General features: G+C 44.0%; 1 protein-coding gene across 3 annotated transcripts in view; it reads left to right on the forward strand.

The window, feature by feature from the left end:
- The window catches only part of dmtf1 (cyclin D binding myb-like transcription factor 1), an 81,639-nt gene that overhangs the window by 46,593 nt on the left and 18,442 nt on the right, over positions 1-16,604 (forward strand). For all 3 annotated transcript variants that reach the window (XM_052034263.1, XM_052034262.1, XM_052034264.1), the window contains 4 exons: positions 2,039-2,148; positions 8,481-8,709; positions 12,245-12,396; positions 15,285-15,503. In XM_052034263.1, the coding sequence (XP_051890223.1) occupies positions 2,039-2,148; positions 8,481-8,709; positions 12,245-12,396; positions 15,285-15,503 (710 nt within the window). The remainder of the gene's footprint in view (positions 1-2,038; positions 2,149-8,480; positions 8,710-12,244; positions 12,397-15,284; positions 15,504-16,604) is intronic.

Here is a 16,604-nt window from a genome sequence, read left to right on the forward strand (position 1 = left end):
TGGGTCCATATTTATGGAGGGTGGGTTACTTGGAGAGCAGTGATGTTTGGAGGGAAGACGACCAGGGGAAAGGGTGTGGCTCAGTGGGAGGACTCTGGCAGACATGGTTGGTTTTTGGGTCAACAAGATTTGGGAGACTGGGTTGCACGGACAAAGGAGGCTGAGTACATCGGTAGCATGACAGGGTAGGGCCATCAGAGGAACGGGGGCATCTTGCATTTCACTACCACCAACGATTGCCTCCGACTGAGACCTTCGGGTTCTCACAAGCCAAGTATGCTCAGCAGAGGTCTGCTGGGGCTGACCATTTGGACAGTGGGTGGGAGAAGAAAGAGGGCCGATATATAAAGTGTGTGGGAGGCTGGGACAGGAGCTGGTGGAACCAGATGAGGGGGTCGGGGCAAATGGTGGGGTAAGAGCAAGGAATGGAACAGGTGAACGGAGACCCTAGGTGGACTGATGGGAGTGGGAAAGGGAAATGACAAAGTTTGGGCAGCGTTGATCCAGAGATGAGGGTTCAGGTCCCATGGGACCGGCTGGGGAAGTCAAGCAAAGATCAAATGTTAGTGCTGATAAGGGGAAGTTGAGGTTGTTGGAAAACCCCATCTGGTTCAGTAATTTCCTATAGGGAAGGAGATGTGTCCTTCTCTGGTCTGGTCCACATGTGACCACTGCAAGGTGGGTGTGTGGGAGCAACAGAGAAGCAGATGTATTTATTGGGGACCTAACTACTCTCAGAGTGCTGGTATTAAAGGTTCCACACTGCTCGGGTAGATCATTTCCTTGAAGCATGAATCGTGTGTTGTGTGAGGGGCCTCGTGCACACTTGAAAGAGGCGTCCAAACATGTGCTGAATACCTTGGGCATGACAGTGATGGTGAAGGTGCCTCTGTACATTAGTGTGTCGTAAGCTCAGAAGTAGTGTAGTGACATTAATGACCCACAGTAAGAGCTTTAAATAAAATTCGATCAAGTGCATAAATGCAATAAATGTTCTAGGTCTATACATACTGAGGCCAAAACAGCTGCCAACATCTTGTTGGAAATTAACTTTGACTTTTATGTCTTATCTTCACTGAATTATCCTTAGTTATTAAGATCTTTTTATTATTCTGGATCTGGGCATCACTGACAAGGCCAGTATTATTGCCCGGTAATTGATGCCTGGATTTAAGCCACTGACATTAAAACAGGCTGCGCTGACGTCGTTTCTGATTATGTAATTATATATGGAGGTTATTTTCAATCTATAGTTAAGTGGTTTCATTAAATCTTGAAAAAGGAAATTTAAAATAGTCCACAGCCTTTAGTATTTTCTGATTTGCTCTCTGCTGATCCACATATTTGCAAGATGGGCCCCGTTTTCATTTTAACGGATCTGCCTATATACGTTTACACACTGAGGAACCAGTCATCCTCTGTATAGGTACCACAACCACATTCCAGACCACTTACAGCAAGTGGCTCCCCAGTGTGAGCTCTTTGTTTGCAGTGCTGACCCTTGTGATTTCAAAACCTATCACTGCTTGTAAATATCCAATCATTCAATTGAAATAGTTTTTTTTAGGCTAACATCATGTCCTCTAAGGTATTTAAATTTATGATCTGTTCATTAATGCACATTAAAGCTTTTAGAACATTATAGGATATATTTGTGTTTATTTGATGGATGTACTCAGTACAAAGGAGAGGTCCTTGATGATATCCATGTTTGTGTTACCTGGGGAAAATCCATGCCCCAATCCCTCACTGGTTACCACAAATTAGTGTACTGTTTACACACAAGCACTATTTGCATAATTATTTTGGTATCTAATTACAACTAATGACCTACATTCTTCTCACCAAAGAGAAAAATTTAAAACGTTTGAAACATTCACAGTTTAAAATATGAAAAACTAGTCTCACACATCCTCTTCTGTATTGTAGCTTTCAAAAGATTGTACTGATTTGTTAAAGGGTTTTATTGTAATGTGTGTTATGGGATATTACCTGTAAAGCAAATATATATTGATACCGTGCTTTGCCCAATGTTTAGGTTGCGATCCAAGCATGGTAATGACTGGGCAACGATCGGGGCAGCTCTGGGAAGAAGTGCTTCCTCTGTAAAAGACCGGTGCAGACTGATGAAAGACACTTGTAACACCGGTAAAATTACATTCTAAATGTAACTTTCCTGAAACATAAGGTTTTTGTTTTTGCTTTTGTACTACCAACCTGCAGTTTATTTCATGTTATAGTCAGTAAAGACTTCTGATGTCTGACCTCCACACCCAATTTTAAGAAGCTTAAAACATGTATGAGGAAAAGACGTGCCCCTTACCATTGGGTACCATCTGCTCTCTAAATGAGGTTGGCTGCACTAGTGAGTTGTCTAAATTGGACTCACAATGCATAGTCAACCCTTGAAAAATAGTTTTGGAATTTCACCTATTTATTTATTTTAATAATATGACTTTACACACAGCAGCTCAAACATTTCTGAAATGTGGTCACTAAATAGTGAGAGATAATTTAATATAGTAGAATTTGACCTCATTCTGAAGTTAGATAATGCAGTAGTTTGATAGTGTTCCATGATAATTAATACATTCCGAAAATGAAAATATTGATTAAAAATCCCAGTGAAAGTGTTAACATTTCAGGTTTACTGTGATGTACTGAGATTTTCCTTGGAGCATTATTTAGATTAATTATGGGGTACTAATAGTTTGGGGGAGTTAAAAATCCCTTCAGGTCTATATGTGGTTTTGCCATTTTCAGTCTGTGGATCAAGGTATGTGTACCTACACACTCGAGTAGACAGCAGTGAATAAAGGCATTTAAACATCTTGATTGGTGATGTCAATGCACAGATATTTGCTGAGCTAAATTAATGCAGAGTGTGGTTTCAGAGCAAGGGAAGATACTGCTCTTGGCTTGGTGTGAGGAGTCAGTGGAGTATTGTATTGTGTTTGAGTCTGATGTTCCCCAGACTGTTTGGTGGCATTTTCATCTAACCACAGCCCAGATGCTACCTGCTGGATTTCAGCAATGTACAACCAATGAGATCAAAGGATATTAAAATCTGGCAGGTTATGGAGTACTCTCCCTAAATCCCTCCAGCTCCTTAAACCTGCATCGATTCAGCCTTTGGTCATTATTTCTTTATATGACTTGATGTCCAAGTTTGTTTGCCAAAGTAAAGAGCCTTCAGACATTAAAGGTGCTTTGTCATTGCCAGTTGCTGACGGGAGATGCTGGAACCTGGAGCAACACACACAGCACTGGAGGAACTCAGCAGGTCAGGCAGCGTCTGTGGAGGGAAATGGACAGTCAGCGTTTCAGGTGGAGACCCTTCATTTCCCTCCATAGACGCTGCCTGACCTGCTGAGTTCCTCCAGCACTTTGTGTGTTGTTATCCATTGCCAGTTGTGGTTGAAACATCATAGTCACCCAGCATACTCTTTGCTTCCAAAGGCACATTTTTCGAGTGAACCTCGTCAACGAGCTGATAGACACCAACTATTCAACAGAGCCAAAAACACACAGCACCTGATTTGGTATAATTGCACCATGCCGTGGATGTAGTCGAGAATTACTGTCTGTTAAACCAGACGTCTTCACACTGTTCATGTTTCCATGGCAATTCCTCACTGACATTTTCACCACCGTTCTCTCCTGGTAACAGCCCAGCAAGCCAAACCTCCACATTCAGGGCGCATAATTAATAATAATTTATTCCATCTAAGCAGATGAAAAAGAACTGCAATGTTGGCCTGTTTCTAATTAATTCAGCCGGTCAAATGATGCTTCAAGTTCCCAACATTATGTTTGCAAATCCTTCATAAGATGTTATGTGGTGAAACAAAGGACTGCAGATGCTGGAATCTAGGTGAAAAACACAATGATGCTGGAGGAACTCAGCAGGCCAGGCAGCATCCGTGGAGAAAAGCAGGCGGTCAACGTTTCGGGTCAGGACCCTTCTTCAGGACTAAAGATAGGAAAAGGGGAAGCCCGATATATAGAGGGGGGAAGCAGAGCAGTGATAGGTGGACAAAAGAGGGGAGGCGGGGTGGGCACAGGGTGGTGACAGGTAGATGCAGGTGAGAGACAGAGATAGGCAAGTGCGGGGGAGGAGGGGAGAGCAGATCCACCGGGGGATGGGTCACAGGTAAGGAGAGAAAAAGCAAAAGCTGGGAAGGGGAAGAAGAGAAGCATGGTGGAGGGGGGTTATTTCCTTGATTTGATGCACAGCATCAAATAGTATGTCCAGAGCCACAATAACTTTGTCTCCCTGGTCGTCATCCCATGCTTCATTTCACCTTTATTGTAATCCCTTCCCCTACAAAAAGGGTAGCAGCAATGCTAACCTATTAAGGGAAGGAATTTGAGAGCTTTCCAGGGAGAGGTGCTCTGCATGATTCTGCACTGATGTACCATGACCTATGGATGACAAATTCGTTGTTGCGATGCACTTTACATAAAAGCTTTGTGAGAGGTTAATGGAACCAGCATGTCTTTGTTCTGCTGATCATTGTAACTTGCCCACTTTGGGAGAGTAAACCCTCCTGCAGACACGATGGTGCACTTGATTCCTGCAGACACGATGGTGCACTTGATTCCTGCAGACACGATGGTGCACTTGATTCAGTGTTGGATTGATATCTGGAAGGAATGGAAATTAAGTGCATCTGTGCTGCATCTTGAGTCTCCTTCGATATCACCCTACTGTCACTTACCAGGTAGCAGAGTCTGGTGCAGGAGACACACTGTGTGACAGAATGGAAGGACTTAACTGCATGCCTTGTACATTACCTGCTTGACGTGTAGTCATTCTGCTGCCCTTGATAGTTCCCTGCTGTGAGGGATTATGTGTATGTATAAAAAAACTAGAACATGAAAATCAAAATTTTCAACACGTCCTCAGATCAGTTTATTGTCATACTTCAGGGTGCAGTGAAATTCTGTGCCCGTGTGAAGCTCACAGAGTGAACAGTGTACACGATGATAATAAATACAGCAATAAGTACAGAGACGAGCGCAAAACAGCAGGATGGTGCAAAGATTGCAGTGCAGTCTGAAGTAGTGCAAAGAGAAATGCTAAGTGACAATAATGGAATAACCGAGAGAGGGAGAGTTAAAAGTCTGAGACCGTGGCAGCACCACTGGGAAGGGGATGTGAGAGAGGGGACTGGTTCAGGAGTCTGATAGCAATGGGGAAGAAGCTGTTCTTGAGTTTGGTCGTCCGAGCTTTCAAGCTCTTGTATCTTCTCCCTTAAATGAAGATTGTTTTTTTCACTGTGGCCTCTTGCAATACCTACTCCATTTAACCAACTGATGTGTTTGCATGGCAAGGTAGGGCATTTTGTTCTTGAATGTGCCATCTTGGTGTTTAATTAATATTTTGTACATAATAACCACATTATCACGACACAGATTCTTCCCATCACAGTTTTAAACTGTTCAGGAAACTACTTCAAAATTATTATAGGAACACTTTTAAGTCTGGCGTAGTGGCAGTTTTATGACCATTTGATTAAATTAAATGTTTAAAGAATTATTTCCTTAAAGGGTGAAACTGATCAGGAAGAAAAACCTGCACTATCAGACACAAATTTGATGGAGTGTCTCTACTAAAGATGAAGTCCTGAAGATTGGACACTTGAAGCTAACAGCAGTTTCTAGGCTTCTATTCACAAGAGATCTCTCATTTATTTTAGATCTTGTAATGGTTACCTTAACCTCTGTGATCATGGGCACTCTTCTTGCTCTGAGTGCATACAGTTAATGAAAAATTGCTGTTTCAAATTAATAGATAATATATTTTGGCTTCAAATTCCTAGCTTGCAGTATTTGCGTTGCTTAATTCCAAGTAATGGGATTATTTCAATTACACATGAATTCAAACCTTAATGTAATTAAATCTACACAGACCTATTAGTTGCAGTTCCTATATGATTCTATATAATTCTTTACTAATTTTAATTTTGCAGAGCTTCTTCCTTGTCTTTGCATTTCCTTTTATTTGGTTCCTTGAGTGTCAGTCTCTGGATGAGAAGGATAGTGACTTCTCTGCCAAGTTTATCCCTACACTAGTTGATGGGGAATGTGAGGGTTCATAGAACATTACAGCACAACACAGGCCCTTCAGCCTACAATATTGTGCTGACCTTTTAACCTATTCTAAGATCAATCTAACCATTCCCCATCCCATAGCCCTCCAACACACCCACCACTCTCTGTGTACAAAAAAAAATGTACCTCTGATATCCCCCCTGTACTTTCCTCCAATCACCCCCTCGTGTTAGCCATTGTCGCTCTGGGAAAAAGTCTCTGACTGTCGACTCGATCCATGCCTCTTATCATCTTGTACACCTCTATCAAGTCACCTCTCATCCTGCTCCTCTCTAAAGAGAAAAGCCCCAGCTCGCTCAACCTATCCTCATAAGACATGCTTTCCAATCCAGGTATCATCCTGGTGAATCTCCTGTGCACCCTCTCTGAAGCTTCCACATCCTTCCTATAGTGAGGTGACCAGAACTGAACACAATATTTTAAGTGTAGTCTAACCAGGATTTTATAGAGCTGCAACATTACCTCAAGGCTCTTGAACTCAATCACCCGACTAATAGAACCATAGAACCATAGAACAATACAGCACAATACAGGCCCTTCGGCCCACCATGTTGTACCGACCTTTAAACCTCGCTTAAGACTATCTAAACCCTTCCTCCCACATATCCCCCTATTTTAAATTCCTCCATGTGCTTATCTAACAGTCTCTTGAACCTGCCTCCACCACCACCCCTAATGAAGGCCAAGTCGCCACACACCTTCTTAACAACCCTATCAACTTGCATGACAACTTTGAGGGATCTGTGGACTTGACCCCAAGATCCGTCTGTTTCTCCACACTGCTAAGACTCCTGCCATTAACCCTGTATTCTGCCTTCAAATTTGACCTTCCAAAATGAATCACTTCACACTTTTCTGGGTTGAACTCCATCTGCCACTTCTCAGCCCAGCTTTGCATCCTATCAATGTCCCGTTGTAACCCTCAACAACCTTCTACACTATCCACAACACCACCAGCCTTCGTGTCATCTGCAAACTTGCTAACACACCCTTCCACTTCCTCATCCAAGTCATTTATAAAAATCACAAAGAGCAGGGGTTCCAGAACAGATCCCTGCGGAACACCACTGGTCACTGACCTCCAGGCAGAATACGCTCCATCTACAACCACCCTCTGCCTTCTATGGGCAAGCCAATTCTGAATCCACACATCCAAGTTTACCTGGATCCCATGCCTCCCGACCTCCTGAATGAGCCTATCATGGGGAACCTTATCAAACACCTTACTAAAGTCCATGTACACCACATCCACTGCTCTACCTTCATCAATGTGCTTTGTCACATCCTCAAAGAATTTAATCAGGTTCATGAGGCATGACCTACCCCTCACTAAATCGTGCTGACTGTCCCTAATCAGACGATGCTTCTCCAAATGCCCATAAATAGTCCCTAAGAATCTTTTCCAATAATTTGTCCACCACTGAAGTAAGACTCACTAGTCTATAATTCCCTAGTCTATAATTCCCTACTCCCTTTCTTGAACAAAGGAATAACATTTGCCACCCTCCAATCATCTGGTACTGCTCCTGTGGCCAGTGAGGACACAAAGATCATTACCAAGGGTTCAGAAATCTCTTCCCTCACTTCCCGCAGTATCCTAGGGTATATCCCGTACGGCCCCGGGGACTTATCTATCCTAATGTTTTTCAAAAGTTCCAGCACATCCTCCTCCTTAACTTCGACATGCTCTAGCTTATCAGCCTGTTTTATGCTGTCCTCACAAACGTCAAGATCTCTCTCACAGGTGAATACTGAAGCAAAGTATTCATTAAGGACCTCCCCTACCTCCTCCAACTCCAGGCACATGTTTCGTCCTCTATCCCTAATCGGTCCAACTTTCACTCCAGTCATCCTCCTGTTCTTCGCGTACGAGTAGAATGCCTTGGGGCTCTCCTTGATCCTACTCGCCAAGGACTTCTCATGCCCCCTTCTAGCTCTCCTAAGTCCATTCTTAAGCTCCCTCCTGGCTACCTTGTAAATCTCTAGAGCCCTGTCTGATCCTTGCTTCCTAAACCTTAGGTAAGCTTCTTTCTTCCTCTTCACTAGATATTCCACATCTCTTGTCAACTATGGTTCCTTCACCCTACCGTCCTTTTCCTGCCTCAGTGGGACAAACCTATCCAGAACCCAGAATATTCTATCCAGAATAAAGAAATTTTATTCCAGGATGTTTTATCCTTAATATTATTTGGATCATATTGATTTCAGTTCCATTGTTTCTAAGCCCACAGTGAATGCATTCTAGAGGTGTGTTTCTTTATTTCTGTTTTCTGTTGGTAAATGAAGCAATTTTGCCAGTGAACATTTCATGAACCCTGGTCGTACCAACAAACATAAATGTTTTCTCACGTCTGCCTTTCCAGGTAAGTGGACCGTGGAGGAAGAGAAACGACTGGCAGAGGTGGTCCACGAATTAACGGCCACGGACCCTGGTGATATCGTCACCCAGGGAGTATCCTGGGCCGCAGTGGCAGAGCGAGTGGGCACTCGTTCGGAGAAGCAATGCCGTTCCAAGTGGCTCAATTATCTCAACTGGAAACAGAGTGGAGGGACAGAGTGGAGCAAGGATGATGAAATGAACCTAATCCTAAGGTACACCAGTTCCAAGTCCAAAGGCATTGCTGCTTCCAACCAGAAGGTTCAGACATACACGACAGGTTAATTCAAGTAGTGACAGCAGAATATTTTCTTTGCAAATTGAGCCTTAATCAGTTTCAATTTATGTCTTCCTTGGCTTTACAGTGGGATAGAAGCCGAGAGGTTGGACAGGCTTGGGTTTTATTCATTAGAGTGTAGGAGAAATGAGGGGTGATCTTGTAGAGGTGTATAAAATCATGAGGGGCATAGACAGGGTGCATGCATGCAGTCTTTTTCCCAGGGCTGGGGAATCGAGAACTAGAGGGCATAGGTTTAAGGTGAGAGGGGAGAGATTTAATAGAACCTGAGGGGCAACTTTTTCACCCAGAGGGTGGTCAGTATATGGAACGAGCTGCCAGAGGAAGTGGTTGAGGCAGGTACATTAACAACATTTAAAAGCTAGTTGGACGGGTACATCGATAGGAAAGGTCTGGAGGGATATGGGCCAAATGTGAGCAAATGGAACACACCTTGGTCGGCATGGACCAGTTGGGCCGAAGGGCCTGTTTCCGTGCTGTATGACTCTTATAACTGAGGTTATTGTAGGCAGAGTTGGGGGTGGGCAGTCAGGCAGAGGTGAAGTGGGGGTGCGACTGGGTGGAACCCCTTGCATTATAAATCATAATGCCTTTTCTGATTCCATATAATTTTTGAATGACACCTTTTAACAGTGAATAACCTCAATAACATTTCCAAATTAAATCTGGCACTGAGCCTCGTGTGGAGGCACTGGGGGAAGCTAACCGAAAGCAGTAACCTTTGAGGAGCTTTATGAAGGAAGTGGTGTTGGGAAGTGGAAGGTTCAGTGAGCTTTGTGGCTGAAGCAGAAAGCACAGCTGCCAGCGGTGGGGAGAAATGATCGCCGGAGATCTGAGGTTGTCAGCCTGGAGATTATACAGATGGGAGGATGGAAACAGGTAGGAGAACATTAAAACTGAAGTGGGAACTAACGTTGCTGGTGTAGATCCCTTCACGGAAGTGTCGCTGCATTCTCTTATCCAAGATAATTTGTTTTGTTACATAACTTTTCATCCTGAGAAACATTGGGTTAATTAAGGTGCTCAAACAGAATTGAAAGATGTGTTTTAATTTCCAGAGCACTGAAGAGGAAGTTTATTCATACAGCAGAAACTTTAGTAAGATCTCATGACCTTAACTTTACAACAGATTAGCACACACGTATCCTACCACAGGTGAAATAGAACAAGGTTGTTTGAAGAAAATGGTTCAGAAATAATAATGATAGATAGATTGAGCGATTGGGTGAAAACCTGGCAAATGGAGTTTGATGTGGGAGAGTGTGAGGTCACGCACTTTGGTAAGAGGAATCAAAAGGCAGATTATTATCTAAATGGAGAGAGACTGCAAATGAGTGAAGTTCAGAGGGGTCGAGGTATTCTAGTGCATGGATCACAAAAAGCTAGCAGGTAGTTCCAACGTAGTTAGGAAGACAAATGGCTTGGTGGCCTTTATTGTAAAGGGGTTGGAGTTTAAGAGCAGGGAGGTTGTGTTCCAGTTGTACAGGGTGTAGGTGAGGCCACACCTGGAGTACTGCGCACCGTTCTGGTCCCCTTAAAAATGGATCTGGTAACATTGGAGGCAGTCCAAAGGAGGTTCACCAGGGTAATTCCTGGGACGAGAGGATTATCCTGTCAAGAGAGGATGGACAGTTTGGGTCTGTATTCCTTGAGGTTTGGAAGAATGAAGAAGAATTCAAACATCCAAGATCCTGAGGGGACCTGACGGAGTAGATGTTGGGATGTTTCCACCAGTGGGAGAATCCTGAACAAGGGGACGTGGTTGCCAAATAAGGGGCTGGTCATTTATAACGGAGGTGAGTAGAAATGTCTTCTCTCAGAGGGAGATGAATCTCTGGAATTCTCTGTCCCCCAGGGTGGTGGAGGCAGGATCATTTAAGGTGGAGGTAGATAAATGTTTGAAAGATTGAGGAATTGAGGGAGATGGGGACAGAAGAGGAGCTGAGGCCAGTGTAGATCATCCATGATCATAGTGAATGGTGGGGCAGGCTTGAGGGCCCGAGTGGCCTCCTCCTGCTCCTATTTTCTTGTCTTGCTCTTGTGTATCAAAGGGAATACAAGGTAATGATGACTTTCTTTAATACTGAAAAGATGTAGATGTAAATGTTGTTATTAAACGCATAATGCAAATATCACTGATTAACCCTGCCAACCAAAGCAAGTGATGTTTGATTAATTGATGAAACAAGGAATGTGTTGAGAACTATACTACAGTTTAACTGTGGACTGTGATTGTCGACTTTGCTATAATGTTTAGCATTGAAGTCTCTGATCTTTAAATGTCAATGCCTGAAGTGTTAATGCTTGAGTTGGTTAAGTTTATATGTAGTTAATGGATAAAGAGCTAGTCCACAAGCTTGAAGCTAGAATCAGAATCAGATTTATTATCACTGACTTATATGATGTGAAATGTGTTGTTTTACGGCAGTACAGTGCAAATACATAAAATTACTATAAATTACAAAGATAAATAAATAGTGCAGAAAAAAAAGGATTAATGAGGTGGTATTCATGGGTTCATGGACCGTTCAGAAATCTGATTGTGGAGGGGAAGAAGCTGTTCCTGAATCATTGAGTGTGGGTCTTCAGGCTCCTGTACCTCCTCCCCGATGGTAGTAACGAGCAGAGGGCATGTCCCGGATGGTGAGGGTCCTTAGTGATGGATGCCACCTTCATGAGGCACCGCCTCTTGTAGATGTCCTCAATGGTGGGGAGGGTTGTGCCCGTGATGGAGCTGGCTGAGTCTACAACCCTCTGCAGTCTCTTTCGATCCTGAGCATTGGAGCCTCCATACCAGGTGGTGATGCAACCAGTTAGAATGCTCTCCACCGTACATCTATACAAAATTGGCAAGGGTCTTTGGTGACATACCAAATCTCTTCAAACTCTTAACGAAGTAGAGCCGCTGGCATGCCTTCTTCATGATTGCATCAACGTGTTGGGCCCAGGATAGATCCTCTGAGATGAATTCCTTGCTCTTGCTGACATTGAGTTCAAGGTTGTTGTTGCGACACCACTCAACCAACCGATCTATTTCACTCCTGTACACCTCCTTATCGCCATCTGAGATTCTACCAACAACAAACTGGTAGAATATTAGGTGAATTGAGGCAAAGGAGATTACAGATGCTCAAATCTGGAGCAAGAAACAAGATGCTGGAGGAACTCAGCAGGTCGGGCAGCATCTGTGAAGGGAAATGGACGATGTTTCTGGTGGAGACTCTTCATCTGGATGATTCCGGTCACCTGTCCATCTCCCTCCATAGATGCTGTCTGACCCGCTGAGATCCTCCAACATCTTGTTTCTTGCATTAGGTGAATTGAACTGTTTAACCATGTTGGCATCTATATTGAGAAGATGTATTCAGCTGGAACCGACAAGTATTACTTGGGCTTATGGACATTCTGGCTCTTTGTGGACAAAAATGTATTCATTTACTAACTTGATTTAGAATTGCAGAACTGAACGCGGAAGATGAGAGTGAGATAAACTGGGACATAATGGCTGAAGGCTGGAGCAGTGTACGCTCTCCACAGTGGTTGAGGAGTAAATGGTGGACAATCAAGCGGCAGGTTACAAACCACAAAGATTTGACATTTGCAGGTAGGGTCATATCGGCAAATACATAGAAAATTATAGCACAGTACAGGCCCTTCAGCCCACGATGTTGTGCCGACATTTTATCCTGCTCTAAGATCTATCTAACCCTTCCCTCCCACATAACCTCCCATTTCTCTATCGTTCATGTGTCTTTCTAAGAGTCTCTTAAGTGTCCCTAATGTCTCTGCCCCCACCACCTCAGCCGGCAGTGTGTTCCACGCACCCACCGCTCTCTGCGTTGTCGGTTTGTGCAGCAGCCCCCCTAAAGAGAGCAGACCGCTGGGAGCAGTCTCATTCTGTGGGTAGTGAAAAGCAAAAAGCTACAGCTGTTGCTGTTGTGAGTTCTGATGAAGAGGCATCGTTAACTCTGATACTGTCTTCACAGATGCTGCCTGACCTGCTGTGTATCTCCAGCAGTTCTTGTTTTTCTTATCCCACTATATATTGCATGCTTTTATGATAAATTGCATTGCTTCAGGATGTTAAGATAAGATTTCTTTATTAGTCACATGTACATCGAAACACACAGTGAAATGCATCTTTTGCGTCGAGTGTTCTGGGGGCAGCCTGCAAGTGTCGCCACGCTTCCGGTGCCAACATAGCATGCCCACAACTTCCTAACCCGTACGTCTTTGAAATGTGGGAGGAAACCGGAGCACCCGGAGGAAACCCACACAGACACGGGGAGAACGTACAAACTCCTTACAGACAGCGGCCAGAATTGAACCTGAGTCATTGGTGCTGTAATAGCGTTACACTAACCGCTACACTGCAAAGGGAAACCAAAGTCTAATGAAACAGACAGCATGTAGAACAAAACAGGAACAGGCCCTTTGGCCCACGATGTCTGTGCCGAACACGATGCCAAATTAAACCAAGTCCCTTCTGCCCACACATGATCCATATCCCTCCATCCCTGCATATTCATGTGTCTGTCTAAATGCCTCTTAAACACCACTAGAGGTAGATGTTTTATTTTCGTAGCCATCGTAATCTACTTCCTGTTATAATTATTTGCTTGATTATGAAATGGCGTTCATGGAGCAGTACAACAACAACTTCTGTTAATATAGTGCCTTTGATGAGGCAAAGCATCCCAGAGTGCTTCATTGGAGCATTTTTAAACAGAATTTGACACTGAGGTACAGAAGGAGATATCGAGGGAGGTGACCGACAGCTTGGCCGAAGAGGCAAGTTTTTAAGAAACACCTTAAAGGAGGGATATGTGGAGAGGCAATGATTTATGGAGGAATTTCTGAAGCTGAGGACTTGGCCGTTAAAGTCAGGAATGACGGTTGGCCAGAATTAGAGGAGCGTAGAGATCTGGGAGAATGGAAGGGACGAGGTCGTGGAGAGAGTTAAAAGTGGGTTAAGAATTTTAAAACATAACTGGGCAGCAGTGTGGTAGGGGTACAAGAACACAAGGAGATGAGCGAACAGAGCTAGGTGCAAATTTGGATGCGGCAGCCGAATTTCCCCAGATAAACGAGTGATTTATTTATCTTGTAATGTGCTAAAAATGCTTTGGTTACTCTATAGCTGGGATCTGTTGGTGGGATTCTCACCTCTGGGGCTGGTTACTGGTTCAAGACCCACTTCAGACATGGAACATAAAACAGCACAGCAGGAACAGGCCCTTCTGCCCACAGTGTCTGTGCCGACCATGATGCCAATTTACACTTATCCCTTCTGTCTGCACGTAGGTCTATATCCCTCCATTCCCTGCCTGTTCGTGTGTCTGTCTATAAGCCTCTTAAACGTCACTATCGTATCTGCCTCCACCACCACCCCTGGCAGCCCGTTCCAGACACCCACCACTCTGTGTGTAAAAAAAATAGATAAATTGCCTCATAAATCCATAAGATATAGGAGCAGAATTAGACCATTCAGCCCATCGAGTCTGCTCCACCATTTAATCATGGCTCATTTTTTTTTACCAACCCCATTGTCCCACCTTCTCCCCGTAGCCCTTAACCCCTGACCGATCAGAACCTATCAATCTCTGCCTTAAATACACCCAATGACTTGGCCTCCACAGCCCTCTGTGGCGACGAATTCCACAGATTCACCACCCTCCAGCTGAAGAAATTCCTCATCTCAATTCTAAAGGGACGTCCCTTTATTCTCAGTGTGTGTTTAAATCTCCTTTAAAACTTTCCCCCTCCCTTTAAAGCTATCCCCTCTAGTAATTGACATTATCACCTGCTATAAATACTGACTGTCTACCCCATCTGTACCTCTCATAAATTTACGTACTTCTATCAGGTGGCTCCTCAGACATGGAGAGATTAAGGCCGACACTTAGTGCAGTATTGACAGAGTGCTACACTGTTAAAGGTGCTTGGGTTTTATGTTAAACTGAAGCAGCCCAACTTCCCTCTAAACTGAGTGGAGAAAGTCCCATGGCCCTGTTTCAAAGCAGGCGTCCTGGAGCCAGTATCTCTCATTCAACATTAAAACAGATGAAATGAAACAAAAGATACTCAGCAGGCCAGGCAACATCTGTGAAGAAACACGAACAATGACTTTTCACTGGAACTAAAACAGATGATCTGGTCGTGTTTGTGGGATCTTGCTGTGTGCAAGTTGACTCCTGTACTTTCTACATTGCTACAGCGGCTACAATTCAATATTATCTTCTGGTAGTGAAAAGTATAAAATGCTCAATATTTATACTCAATTTCTTTTTAAATGTTAAGTAACTTTGACCAAGCATCCAGGTTGTTTTATATGAAATACTAGTAAACTTTATCAGTTCATAGATAGTCAATTTATTGATAGTCTTGTTGGTAATGACAGCCTGAATCTGCAGCCAAGGCAGACACAATCCACGTTTTCACACTGTGAAAGTATTACCTGAGGTTCCGACAGTAATGTTTCTGCCTTCACAGAGTTGGTTGAGAGTTTGCGACAACTGGTGGAGAGTCTGAAGCAGCCACACCTCCCGGTGCACCAGCTGCCCGAGTCTCAAACGGGGTCAAGTTCACGTCATTCAAATTCATCCTCAGTCCAACAGTTACGGGTTCGATTGGCTCAGATGGAGGAAGGCAGCAGTGTCCCCAACAGTCCAGTAGCAGCTCTACAAATCCCCGTGCAAATCACTCACGTCGGTATGTAGAGTCCAGCAGATCTTTGTCAATCATTGAAACGTCCTCACAGCCCCTTATTCCTCGCTTTACAGGTGGTGTTAACTTCAATGTGGGCAGACTAAGTGCTGATACTAAGCCCCAAATTACATTGAAAATACACTGGATGTATTTGCTGGGGTTGAGAAGATGGGTTTAATCCAGATTCAAAGACATTAAAAAAGATGCTAGAAAAACTCAGCGGGTCGAGCAGCATCTGTAGAGGGAAATGGACAGTCAGCGTTTTGGATCAAGACCCTTTATCTGGACAGGTGAAGGGTCTCGACCCAAAACATCGACTGTCTATTTCCCTCCACAGATGCCACCTGACCTGCTGAGTTCATGTAGCACCGTCTGTGTTGCTCCAGATTCCAGTGTCTATAGTTTCTTGTGTCTTCAAAAACATTAAACCCATCTTTTGAATTCCTCCTATTTATTTAAATCCTGCCCTTTAATGATTCATATTTATACCTGGTGCTGCAACTGAACTGATTTATCAATTTTCTGGATAACAATAAATTGAATTTCAGGTGGTCACTCAGATAACCTTCCTTGCAGCACATGTGAAATACTTTCTTTCCAAAGTGGATTCGAAGTAGTTGAAATTTGGCCCTGTGGAGGGAAATGGACATTCAATGTGTTGGGCTGTCACCCTTCACCTGGACTAAACGATAGAGGGGAGATACCTGAAACGTCAACTGTCTGACCCGCTGAGATCCTCCAGCATCTTGTGTGTTGCTTCAGATTCCAGCACCTGCAGTCCCTGTTTGTGTGTTGTATCCCACTTCCGTTCGATTAATTTCAGGAAAGCCAGCTTTCAGAAGCAGAGTACAACATGCAGCCTTTACTGAACTGCGCATTTAAGCAGAACACAGGAGCAGGAGTAGGCCACTCGGCCCCTCAAGCCTGCCCCACCATTCAACATGGCTGATCTACACTGGCCTCGACTTCTCTGAAATGACTGAAGGTACAGCACAGGAGGAGATACTCGGGCCATCAAGTCCTGGCCGGCTTTTTGTCAGAGCCGTCCAGTTGGATCCACTCCCCCGCTCTTCCCCATTGCCCAGCTGGATTTACTCTTCCTTT

Source organism: Pristis pectinata, chromosome 19, assembly GCF_009764475.1.
Source record: "Pristis pectinata isolate sPriPec2 chromosome 19, sPriPec2.1.pri, whole genome shotgun sequence".
In the NCBI taxonomy this organism is placed as follows: Eukaryota; Metazoa; Chordata; class Chondrichthyes; order Rhinopristiformes; family Pristidae; genus Pristis; species Pristis pectinata.